The 12,652-nt window shown below is 42.8% G+C and overlaps 1 protein-coding gene across 1 annotated transcript in view; it reads right to left on the bottom strand.

The window, feature by feature from the left end:
• The window catches only part of TG (thyroglobulin), a gene marked incomplete at its 3' end in the record, with an annotated part of 53,155 nt that extends 40,753 nt beyond the window's left edge, over positions 1–12,402 (bottom strand). Inside the window, exons 1-8 of the mRNA XM_009695629.1 lie at positions 12,336–12,402; positions 10,900–11,008; positions 9,732–9,829; positions 9,075–9,278; positions 8,569–8,728; positions 4,222–4,328; positions 2,931–3,074; positions 995–1,177 (exon numbers count right to left, since the gene is read on the bottom strand). Of these exons, the coding sequence (XP_009693931.1) occupies positions 995–1,177; positions 2,931–3,074; positions 4,222–4,328; positions 8,569–8,728; positions 9,075–9,278; positions 9,732–9,829; positions 10,900–11,008; positions 12,336–12,402 (1,072 nt within the window). The remainder of the gene's footprint in view (positions 1–994; positions 1,178–2,930; positions 3,075–4,221; positions 4,329–8,568; positions 8,729–9,074; positions 9,279–9,731; positions 9,830–10,899; positions 11,009–12,335) is intronic.
• Positions 12,403–12,652: the final 250 nt, after the last annotated feature.

Here is a 12,652-nt window from a genome sequence, read left to right as displayed (position 1 = left end):
TAAATATCCTGAGTCTGCCAATAAAAGCTGCAAGCAGTCTCAAGTTAATCCCGCCCCCTCCCCCCCCCCAAAAAAAAATCATCAGGAGGGCTCAGCAAAGCACATTCAAAGAGAAAACAACCAGCCTCAACATATGGCAAGGCCTCTTGGAGGTTCCCTTGCAATATCCTTGGTGACGAGCCTCAGAGGCACGCTAACATTTTTATTTCACAGTAAGCCTGTCTGTGCCCAGAGTACTCTGAGCGACTTGGAGTTGTGACACACAGAGCAGGTTCCTCCTCCTCTATCTGCGTGGTAAGACTGTGTCTCGTAGACAGAACAATTATCTTCCCTGAAGATGGCCCCTGCATTAAGACCCTGTGACCCAGCCCTCCAGCACAATCCTGAATATTTAGGTAGTGCGCTTCAGAGTGAAGGTTTTTAACCTTCCTCCTCCCCTTTGGCCCTTGGACATTTCTGCTGTCATTTCCATTTGGGGCACTGATTTGATGGTGTATTCTTCATGAAATTTCTCAAAGCCCAAACCCATACATTTTTTCTGAATTGTTTGGGTTTTTTTTTTCATGGCCAAAAATGCAGTGACAGAGATAGAAAAAAAACGCTTAGGATAAGAGACACCTTGGAAATTCCATAGCATTTCATCAAAGGAAGGAGGTAAAACCCAAACCCACCATCATTGGCTTCCTTATATTATCCCAGATATTCTGACTTAATGCCCCAACTCCTGGAGTCAAGAGACGGATATCACGGTTGCAAAGAAAAGCCTTGTTGTATGCAAAACTAAAAGGCTAAAGAAAGGTCATAAAGGAAAATAAAAGGAATACGATATTTAATAACTTGTTAGAATGTGGCTCTTAACCCTAAGGAGGTTTTTGGATCCCAGTTTTTGAACACCAGAATCTGTCAGTGCTGACAAGGGAACTAGTCCTTCAGGTTTCCTTCTAAAGATGCCAAGAGATGTTCTCATTTTTCCTTTTCCAAACCTCATACATACCGCAGGCCGGGGGTTGTCCTCGCCTCTTTGTGCCCAGCACCTCTTGCCCTTTGGTGTCTACACACCAGCACTGTCCCTGCTGACACTGCACTGGTGCGTAGCCCCCGTCAGCATCACAAGACGGCACGTAGGCATGCTGGTAACGCAGGGCTGTGTACCGCTCAGCCTCACACCTCGAGGGGCCTGGAAGAAAAACAGTATGTGTCAAGGCATGAAAGCTTAAAGTTTCAGAGCCATCTTTGCTTGATCTCATTGTTTGCCTATTTGGGAGGAAAAAAAAAAAGAAAAAAAAAGTTTAATTTCCTGATTGTTTTCAGTGACACTTTAAGTATCAGCCCAAAATGCGAATTCTCCATCCTCTTTTCCCCTGGAGAATTGCCCCCAGGCCTTTCTATTGTAGCTACTCATTTCTGAAAACTAAACAGAAAATAAAACCTCACCACATTTTTCAGCCATAGTCATGGGCTGGCAGAGTAGCAGCATCTCTCTCAGGAAACCATGCTGGAGGCTAGGTGAGCTCTGCTCTTAATGTAAATGCAAAGCTGGTCAACAGAGATAGATGTGCAGCTTGGGAGACTGAGATGAAGGGAAACACCAATATTTCTGAAGAGAATGAGGCATTGCTCCTGCAAAAGGATGTTCAGCTGACTGTGGAGGTTTGGTCTGGGACTACCCAATTTCTTTCTTTCCCTCTGCAGGGATCTGAAGACTCTACTCTTGTCAAACTGGCCTTAATGGCAGAGAAGCCAAAACTCCATAAAGCAAGTTTTCTGAGTTATGATGTCTCCAATACTAGACTCCACCCTTCCAACAGAAATTTTTCTTGTTTATATAAACCTGAAATCCTATAGCCTGAACATTTCTCACCTTCAAGAGCTTTTCAGCTACACTCAGCTACCAGGTTGAAGCAGCAAGAGCATCGCATCAGAGCAAACCTGTTCATCAAGGACGTCTAACAACTTTCCTAATGCGTGTGGCTTCAGGTGACGGTGTGAGATCTGGGTAAGTCACCAAAGCAGTCCCCCTCAGCAGCTGATGAACGTGGTCACATCTCCATCTTGTGGCTGTTAGACAGCTGCTGCATCCCTAGCTTCAGTCAGAGCTTACTCAACATCACGCAGTGGAAGGGGGGTAAATGCATTCTAGACTTCCCAGAATGATCAGTTTGCTCAGAAATAGAAAAACCGTGCGATCATGTGGCCAGAAGACTTACATCACTATCTGCATAATATCGCTGGTGATGCAACTCCTTAACGAGGGTCAGACAGCGATGTCAGAGGAATGTGGATGGGGGGATGAAGTATCACACCAGGGGGTTTAAACTCTCCCCAGCCAAGGCAATTCTCTTGGCCTCTGGTGTAGGAGAGAGAATGAGGTATCCCACCTCCTGTACCGCAGAGTTCACTGCCTGTAGGCAGAGAAACTCTCTGCCCATTTGCCTGCCCTGACTGGGGAGGGAATGGACCCAAGGGCAGATCCAGAAGTTCAGCCTTGCTGGCTAAGGCACTACAAACTCTTGTGGAGCCTCCTGAGGGTCAAATGTATTGTGGTCAATGTAAGATCCTTCCTATTTCTGAGTGTATCGACATAAATTAGGGAGTATTTTCTCAGGCTCTTAATTTAATAAATCATCAGATCTGTCTCCATCTCCATAATCTCAGAGCAAGAGATACAGAGAGTTCGTGGGATTTCAACTAATGTGAACTTCGAGTGCATGGGAAAGTGTCAATCAGAGGCCAGGTACAGTCTGCCGGTAAGAATGTACAATCCAGAGGTTAAAAGCCAGCTGCAATTCAGGAACCTTGATTCTTGCACTGTGATATTATATGCTTCTAGTGCAAGAGACTCCTAGAACAACTCTTCCCAATGGCAGTTGTCACATATGAGCTCCAAAATTGTCACCTTATTTACAGGGCATCACCTGGGTGCTACTTACATCTGAACTTGCCAGAAGTAGCTAGCTGAACCCCCAGAAATCGCCTCTGCAGGATCCGATATATGCTGGTCTCTGTGAACATGCGGGCAGGCTCCAGCACAGAGAAAACTGTGTCGTAAACTTCATCAAGCAGCAGTTCCAAGCCTGGGAAAGAGAGACTTTTAGCACAGAGCCTGGTTTTAAGACAGAAGTCACTTGCTTTATACCAGAGTAGCAGAACTGGAAGCCTATCAGGAACAAGAACACCAGTCAGGTGTTCACAGGCCAAATGTGAACTTATACTGCATAACCTTACTGCAGTGTACCTTATAACCCACTGCTGAGTGCCCAGTCACTAGCTTCATGCCTTGACATCTACCAAAACAAGCAGGAGGAACATCCCGTAACTGGCAGTGTGCTGTGGTTTTGTCAGGTTCAGTCTGCAGTAGAGTAACTGATGGAATTTTGGAAACTGATGTTACCAAAAAACAATTCCTAATCATTTTGGTTGTACACAAAAAAACCCCAAAACCGACCTGCAGTAGTTTCCCTGAGTGCACAAATTTTTTGAGAACTTTTCACCCTTATGGGAATTAAGTGTAGAAGTTCTCATCTACCATCTAAATTTTAAGCTATCGTGCTTTGCATTTTTCCTGATTTTGTTTGTTTTTGTTTTTTTTTAAATTTTAAAACCATAGTATCTAAGGAAGAGGAGTTGGAAGTCCTCAACCTCCGCATTCCTCCTTCTTGAAAAAAACATTCTTTCTTTCTTCTGAAGAGTCCCATCAACTATTCACATGGCTAAAAGGTATCCTAAGGCTATGAGAGAAAAAGAAGGACCATCTGATGTCCCTGCCCATGGCAGGAGGGTTGGACTAGATGATCTTTAAAGGTCCCTTCCAATTCAAACCATTCTACGATTCTACATGAGCAAGAAGAAAATAGTTCAGTCTCCAGGCCCTTTATATTCCCTTACATTTGCAAGTTGGACTTATCGAATATGATGCAGCTTTCTAGTGTGGGCAGAGGTTGGACATTTAGAAATCCTGTTCCACCCTCCCAAAAATGACAGGATTAGCTCCTGGGCACCAACTCCACTTGCTACTGACTGAAGTGCTGCTCCTACGGGTGGGATTTCATTAGTGAGCTCCAGTCTTTCCCATGGGCACTACACTGGTCACGGTGGTCTTACTCTTTGTAAGAATGAAATTGAAGTCTCAAATGAATCTGAAGACTGGTATTTGTTATTTGTCCTTCCCGTGGGAATTCAAAGCCACTGAAGCTAAAGAACCAGATGCTGGAGGGTACTTACCAGTGTCTGCTAGCTCTCTCCCCAGGCTGTCTGCACAGTAGCAGTACCCAGAGACCTCCGGGAACATCTGCCGCAAGGAGCTGAACGTTTGGAAAGCCCTTGGGAGCCTGGAAGGAAAAACAGCCTCTTGTGAAGAGCCTGGGGAGGCCCATCGACAACAACAAAACATCATCTGTGTTTCCCTCCCGCATTCGTACAGCAAGGATGTCTGCAGAGCACAAAGCCATTGCAAAACCTTTTGGTCTCCTTGTGGCAACCAGGCTCTGACATGATCCAGATCAGTGTTTCAGCAGGCTAACAAGTCTCCCAAATGCCATTTTTTTAAACAAACACAGGACAATTTCCCCTCAGACAGATTTCTGACCCTTCCTAAACAGGTACCCAGCATCTAACATTTTCAATTCTATTCTCATCTTTGAAAGCCTGTCAAAGAGTGTAAAATGGACGTTGGCTTAATGTTATTACAACACTTGTTCATTAGCTCCTTCCACAAATCTGCACAGGTTGGCAGAGTGCCTAAACAAACAGGTTGCTTCCTCTTCCCTACATGCTATGTACGCTTTTTGCACTGAATTAAGCACAAAAGCTGATAAAAATCTCACTAATCTTTTTCATTTTCAGAGCACGGCTTAACAGATTAAGGAGAAAGGGTTTTTAAAATATTACAAGTAAGATTGACTCTTACTTCTGGAGATCAAAGAAATGCTAATTTCCAGTATAATATTCTAGGACTGACAATAGCCAGATTCCAGCAAAGCAATGATTTTAGGAAGGTAACTTAAGAGGGTCAGAGCTGGAAAAAACATAATAAATGTGATCTTAGCTGACAGACACTCTAGGGTTTCTCCAACAGAAAGATAAGGTTTTTTCCAAACAGAAGATAAGTTCTTCTAGATTCAAAATGCCAAGTTCTAAACCAATCATATTATTTTACAGATACATACCCTTACCATGAAATACAATAAAGGTCTGGAGTCCCAACTGCATGTGGTTCATTTGGGCAAATCTAGCAACAGGGAAGTGGAATTTTCTGCTCAAGACATTCCAAGAATTACACAAATTAGGTTTTTACCAAGGAAGGACACTTAGCAGTAAGAGTAATGGCAGATTAGGCCCTGATCAACTGGGAAAAAGGTTAACAGGCCAAATCAGTTTACAGTGACCCTGTGAAACTGGGACTATGAGCAGGCCCAATTCCAGTGCCACCCTCCTGCAGTGAAATGCTTGTTGGGCTGAGACCCAGTGGTCAGGCGAGAGGAACGGAGTGAGGGGCTTTTCCTACCTTCAAGAGTCTGCCTGAGAGCTCTGCCACCTCTTGCCAGGAGAGCTGAAGATGTTACTGCTTCCTCAGCACATAAAAGCGCAAGCTGGGGAATGCACGAAGCAACAGCAACCCCTGGCAGAGGAAAGGGCTGGTAACCTTGTGTTGTCCCAGCATCATCCAGCAGTGCTCCTGTCCCAGAGCTTGCACATCCCTGCGCAGCACTGCTTTGCTCTGGCACTCTTCCACATCTTCAAATTAAAACCCTACTGGCTCCCTCCACTTTTGTTCATCAAATCCTGCTCCACCGCTGACACTGGCATGCTAAAAGCAATCAGAAGGTCATACTTCAAGGCACAAAGGGACTTCTGTCAGCATTAAAACAATGCAATTTAAGATCTAAACACCTAAATACCATCTTTCTATGGCCTTCTGCGTACATATGGACATAAATAGCTTGGGGTATTTCAATAGCCTTCTGCTCTCCTGAATTACCATGCACTGGCCACTGCCAAATCAGGAATATGATCTTTTCCCTTCTTAGGAGAGCAATGCTCCTATATTCAAAGACAGACCTCTGCACTGCCTATGTCCTTGGAGCTCATCGCCTCAGCATGTCAACATTTAGCTGAGTGAAACAGGATGCAATGAAAAAATTCTGCATGCCGCTGTCTTTCATATTCAACGTTAAGAAATCACATGTGTAATCATAATATTTTTATATGGGGCTGATGTGTAGTCATATCCTGTCATTCTGGTTATTTTTGTTCAAAGTTGAGAGTACAACTAAATAAAGCACAAATGGATATAAATTAGGCCCACAAAAACAAGAGGATAGAACTTTTCTCACCTTACTTGGAAAACTCATTTCCTACAGCTTTTTTTCTTTTCTCAACCTCTTTTCAATCACAGCCTTTGAGATGAGTAGCGATAACATAGAATACCTCATCTATCAGACCCAGTCCAAAACAATGGCTGAAGCAAAGATGACGACTTTTAAGTTATGGGTAAATTTACAGTGTATCCATGAGTTTCAACAAGAATGCTTGCACTTAAAAATATGGGTAAGTAAATAAACGTGAGGTTGTTGACCTTTTCTTCAAACTGTGACTCTCTGCTCTTGGCTTCCAGCAAAGACAACTCACTACTGATTTTCAAAAGCAAGTTTGCAAGTAACCCCTTCTATGTTTCACGTGTGCAGCTCAAGTTATAGTTGCCTTTCTCATTGACTATTCAGAAACAGAGGGAGAAAAACAAATTGTGGTTTTTTCTACTGTCAATGAAACAATACATAACAGGGCAGAACCTCCAGTGCGCTGGGATAAAGACACTGACACAAGGTCTTCAGTCTGATGAAAATTATAGCAAAAAAGTAAAAAGATCCTACTTGACTTTTGACTTTTTGATCATTTCCATCAATCTGTTACAGGAATTTCTACATGGCTGCCCATCCAAGTAGGACCCAGGCATAGCCTGTATAAAATAAGCCAAGCTGCCAGTGTGAAGTAGGAAATTTGGGCTCATCTTTCTTTCAAAAGTCTTCCTCTCGGTAAAGTCTTAGCTCTAAGCTTCTGAACTTCTCCATTTATTTTTTTTAACATACAGATTTATTCTGGAATATTTATGAAGGTGTAGGGATTTTAATAATTTGGGAAGGGAGTTAGTGTGACATGTCTAGATTTCAAAAATCAGTCTGTGGAACCAAAGAAAGTTCCTTCACTGGTTCCACATGAACACAAATTATGGGTTTAAATCCCTGTTCTGCTATAGTCCTTTGCTGTGGAACTCATCCCTTCAACTCTGTATTCTGCGCTCCTGTTTATGGGATGGGATAATGATATTTCAGGCAGGAATAGTATGAAAATAAATATAGTAATGACCTGAGATACTCAGATATGATGGTAATGGGTTAAGTAAATGCCATCATTAGAAAGGCAGACAGCTGGGAGTGAAATGATCCCGCTGTGATTGATTACATGACACGGACACAAGAAAAGCCCAATCTCACAGGTCTTTGCAGACAAATCTCCCAATGGGAGAAAAAAAATGTTAATTTAAAGCATTGCTTTCACCTCTGTAATTGCTCTTTTAGAATTTCCACACTCCACAAGCCAACAAACAAAGCAGCCAGATTATTTTGCTTTTACCAAAACAGCCTCTCCTGAAGCTCTGACAAATTTGCACTGTGCATTTGGGCCTGCCTTTCAGTTTTGCTTAAATTAAAAAAGAAAACTCTCAAAACAGCAACATTGACATTTACAATAAAATGTCTTTGCTACTACATTGTCAAGTCAGAATGAGACACTACATTTACTCCACTGCCCTCCACCGGCAAAATGTGTTGACTGAGATGCCAAGGTAACAGTATTTCATGAGAGATCGAAAGGTTTCTCTAGAGAGTCTGAACATCTGCACCAAAATAAAGTCCTCTCCCTGCGGTTCACTTTGCCCATCCCTTATTTCTCTACCTGAGCATTAATTCCCAGCTCCTCCACAGGACAACAGCTTCTTGCTCTCATGGACGAGGATTGGATCCAGCGTTTTGAAGTCTCCCCCAGCCCTCTCCATCCACCCAAAGCTAGTTTCACGTCAGCACGCCCATTCATCATTTGCTGGTTCACCTGTGTGAGCAACCTGGGCACTGTCTATATGGATGAGAGTTTCCCATTGTGACGTGGAACTTGCTCTTTGCGTGTTGCCACTTGTCCGTCTGTCCATCTCTTTTCATCTCCTATATTGAATCATCTTTCCTACCTCATATAATCTGAATTCCTCCGTTCCTTGTGCATTTGTCTCATTTGCTGCTGGGTGTCTGCCTGAAAAGTAGTCCTGGATACTTTTTCAAATACAGATTGCAATGTGTGAGGGCACACAGATTAGACTGCAGGGATTGAATATCAATTTTTTCTAAATGAGCAAATTAAAGTCATAAAAAAAGTGTTTTTACTTGGTCCATTCTTTAATAGAAAATAACATCAACTGTGGTCCCAGAAGAAGGGTTTCATGTGGGGAAAAAAAAGCAGTAAGACAGTGACTTGAAGAGGTATGCTGGATTGTTTTTCTATTTCAGAAGCATGTGCTTTTACCTGTTATAACTATGAACGAGATCAAGAAACATCATGTCCGTTGTGTTGACAAACTTGCACTGGACAGGCAGAAACTCTCCATCTGCTGAGCACTGTGGTGGGCTCTTCTCCCCAAACCCATGCAGAATACGACGGTCTCGGATCTCACAGTTCCCTGGACCTGATGGGAAACAAAGGTAACTTTTGTTGGTGTTTTAACTTCTCACAAACAGCTGAATAGCCACTCTATGGTTTAGAAGGGGTTTAGATTTATTACATTGAACATGGACACCTAGGTGCCTCATATTGTCTTTATGAGGAGCAGGGAATTAGACTCGATGACCCTTATGGGTCCCTTCCAACTTCAGATATTCTACAAAACAAGGACTTAAATACATCAATTAAGCACCTATACTTCCATAGGATAAGCACGGTTTGCAATGTCCAAGCTCCTGATCTACCACCTTTCATTCACACCAAACTTTTCAAACCTACAAAACCCACCAATTTTATTGAATATTACTTACACCGTGTTGGCTTTCCTCTCTGCCTGGTGCCATAAATCTCCATTCCTTCCGGATCTACACACCAGCACTGACCCAGCTCTGTGTCACACTGCACTTCATCAAAAGCCCCTGAATCCAGGCACTGAGGGATGTAGGAGGTACTACTGCTGTTGATGTATTGACTCACCAAGATCCTCTGCTTTTGCAGTTGGCAAAAGGATAAGCCTGTAGTACCAGAGAGGGGCACTGTTAGTGGAAGGTACTTGTTGGGCACTAAATCATTTCTTAAGACAACATCTGAGTTTTCTCAGAGTTGCAAGTTCTGATTGTGCCACCCAGGACATTGATGGACTTGAGGTTATGTCAACTGGTATAGAGAAACCCACCAGAGATGGGGTTGAAACTCTCCAACTCAAAAGCCAATACACTAAGTCGATCTTTCATTCATGTTTTACACTACTGTGACCAAAAACATAGACCATTCAGGTGTATCAGGTTTCCACGATCCACGATCAGCCCTGAAGAAACTGCAGAACTTCCACTAGAAAGACCCAGCAAATTACAACAAACTAGAGTCCATCAAAGTCTGGGGCTAACCTATTCTTGATTGCAGCATTCAAATGCAGATTTAAATGGTTCTTTACCAAATCCAAACAAAAATAGAAACTTGTGTCTTACAAGATATGGGATATCCATTCTGTTTGCTGCCAGGTACCTCAATGCCATTCTCATCCACACACCAACAGGAAAGACCATTCCTACTGCACTGTACTGTCCTGAAGTAGATCACAAATAATATATTGTATTTTGTTAGTGACAGTCTCCTCAGTCAGTACAGGACATGAACAAAAACATAAAGCAAGCCAAACAAATACAAGCACTTTAGCACCACACACCAACAGGAAAGACCATTCCTACTGCACTGTACTGTCCTGAAGTAGATCACAAATAATATATTGTATTTTGTTAGTGACAGTCTCCTCAGTCAGTACAGGACATGAACAAAAACATAAAGCAAGCCAAACAAATACAAGCACTTTAGCACCACAAATAATGGAATCAGAAAGGGCTGTGTTTCCGGCCACTCTAACTCTACCTAATGAGAGCTCTTCTAGTAATTCTCAGAAGTCTTCAGCAATTGCAGATAAGTGACTTGAAGTCATTCAGGAAGCAAGCAGGTTGGACAGAATCCTGATTCTCAGTATTTGAGATTTACCATACATTTTGAGACATTTTCTAAGTCAAATCTAGAATGGTCAAGGTTACCCACCCTAGGCAACAACAATAAGATAATAGTAGAGAACATTACAATCTGTACTCTGCCTCAGCCTCAGCTTTACCTCATTAACTTTTTGCATCTTCAAGAAACTTGCTGCTCTCTAAATTGCTATTCTCCATGTGCTTTTTAGTTCCTTTACTACCTTTAGAATGAAACCCAACTGTGCCACTTACAGCAGGGTGGATGATAACTTCTCCAAGTCAACTTGGCTTAGCTGTGCCAGCTGGCATGCTGATCACAGACCGTGTGCCCATGAGCATACATAGGAAGATGGCAGTTGCATTACACAACAACCTGCACCAAGTATTTAATGTGCAAATAATGCCACCAAGATTAGCCCAGTAATCTTAGATTGACCACTCTACCCAAAGATTATTTTCAGCAACAGAGAATTCATTCAGGAGAGGTTGGATCTGCAACATGGCTCAATGAAGTCACGTCAAGTCTCCTGCACCCCTCACCCTCCAGTCCACCGATACAGAGGCTCTTCAAAACAAAGGTTAAAGCTTTCATTAGTAATGAAAGGTCATGTCGTATAACAGCAGAATAATAGCAGGGATGAATTACCTGAACTGGCCATCTTCTGAGCACTGAGGAACGTAGGTTTCTCCTCCTGAAAAAGCCTTTTCCCTCTGAAGTTCGCATGGACGTAATGGTTGGGAATCTGTCTGATACTCTGAAAGCAGCGAGAAGGTAAACAAGTAAGGGTGGTTTCACCACAAGCCTGTTCTTATCAAAACCCTGTCAGTGTCAACGCTGCATTTCACCACAAGCCTGTTCTTATCAAAACCGTGTCAGTGTCAACACTGCGTGGTAACAGCCCCAGGTTCATGGGTCCTCCCTGGTTGTTTCCCCATTGCTCCTTGCATGCATTTCTGCATGGGACAGCACAAGGAGGTACTGAACAAACTCGCGGGTCTGCCAGCTGCAGGATAAGAACATGATGGAGATGCTCATGAATCCCTTTCCCAAGCCTGTATTTAATTAGTCTCAGGTCTGTTCTGTACTGGTATGGCTATCATTTCCTGGTACCTGGGGTACCTTACTTAGAGTTCGTTGTGCCTATCACCACAAAACAGTCCTTTGCCACAACCACACACATCACTATTAATGTTTCTGAGTATTTATTCTTTATTGAAGCTAAGTCACTCACTACTACATCAAAAGGAGACGCATTTCTTTATCTCATGAAAGACCTAAAAAGAATCAATGTCTAGCAGTTAGCATCAGACTAATTCATATTAGGAGCACTTCCCAATTTTTACTGGGGTAAGTGATGAACTACCAAAGCCACCTAGCAAGAAAACAGTCAACTCTTCAGTTCTTAATGCATTCAAAACCACATTTGGATGCTGTTTTAGAAGAATGATAAAATTCAGTAAATTCCTTTTTACAGAACAGATTCGTTGATCTGATATTTTCCCCATCCTCAAAATCTGATGAATATCATGATCTTAATTCCATTGATTAGTTCTATAAAAACACAGCAAACAAACAAAACCATAGCTACAGCGATTCATACCAAAGGTTCACTTAATCCAATATTTGGTCTGAGCATGACCACACATAGTAGTGTAAACACATCATAAGTATCCTGAATACTTTTCAGCCTCCAATAATTTGCTACTCAGAGACTTTAACCACAGATGGTTCCAGTGCACCTAAGACCTCTCAATCACTTCTGTTTCTGTAAGCTTTCACTGTGTCCTCTTAAGCCCAAGTGAAAATTTGCACAAGACTGTAAGGGGATTTTAGGATAGCTCATCCAAAATCCAGGTGTACTGAACTTAGACAACCCTGATCATTTAAAGATCCTTACAGCCTAGTATTTAACCTGGAGCCCAAACTCAGTTTGCACAGCACACAATAACTAGCTAAGTTTGCCGTATGCAAGATTCAAGATCATTATATACTTCGTTGGAATAATACAGAGAGTAGCACAAAGATCACAGGAACACAGTCACTACTGGATGCAAGCAAAGGAAAAGAATAAGTGTACTTACCAAATATACTGGCTGCTGCTATGCTAATAAAGCAGTAAAGGAAGGTGCAAAATGGGATGGAGCCCATCTTGCGACGGGAGAGCTCCATCCCCTTTTGTCAGTGAGGCAGCCCTGCACACCCCACATAGCCTTCACCCGGCTTTTTATAACAACCATCGTGCGGATGGGTTCACTTATGTGCTGGTAGACTGGCCACAAAATTGGGCGAGTGACGCATACAGTCCTTCTGAGAAAATCACAAGAGGGCTGTTCACCTGGAACGGCCCTCGTGGTTCTCCTGCTCCATCCCCTTTTGTCAGTGAGGCAGCCCTGCACAC

Source organism: Cariama cristata, unplaced genomic scaffold (assembly GCF_000690535.1).
Source record: "Cariama cristata isolate BGI_N322 unplaced genomic scaffold, ASM69053v1 scaffold10822, whole genome shotgun sequence".
NCBI classification, from domain to species: Eukaryota; Metazoa; Chordata; class Aves; order Cariamiformes; family Cariamidae; genus Cariama; species Cariama cristata.
The sequence above is the reverse complement of the archived record's forward strand: the minus strand, read 5'-3'. Positions and strand labels throughout refer to the sequence as shown.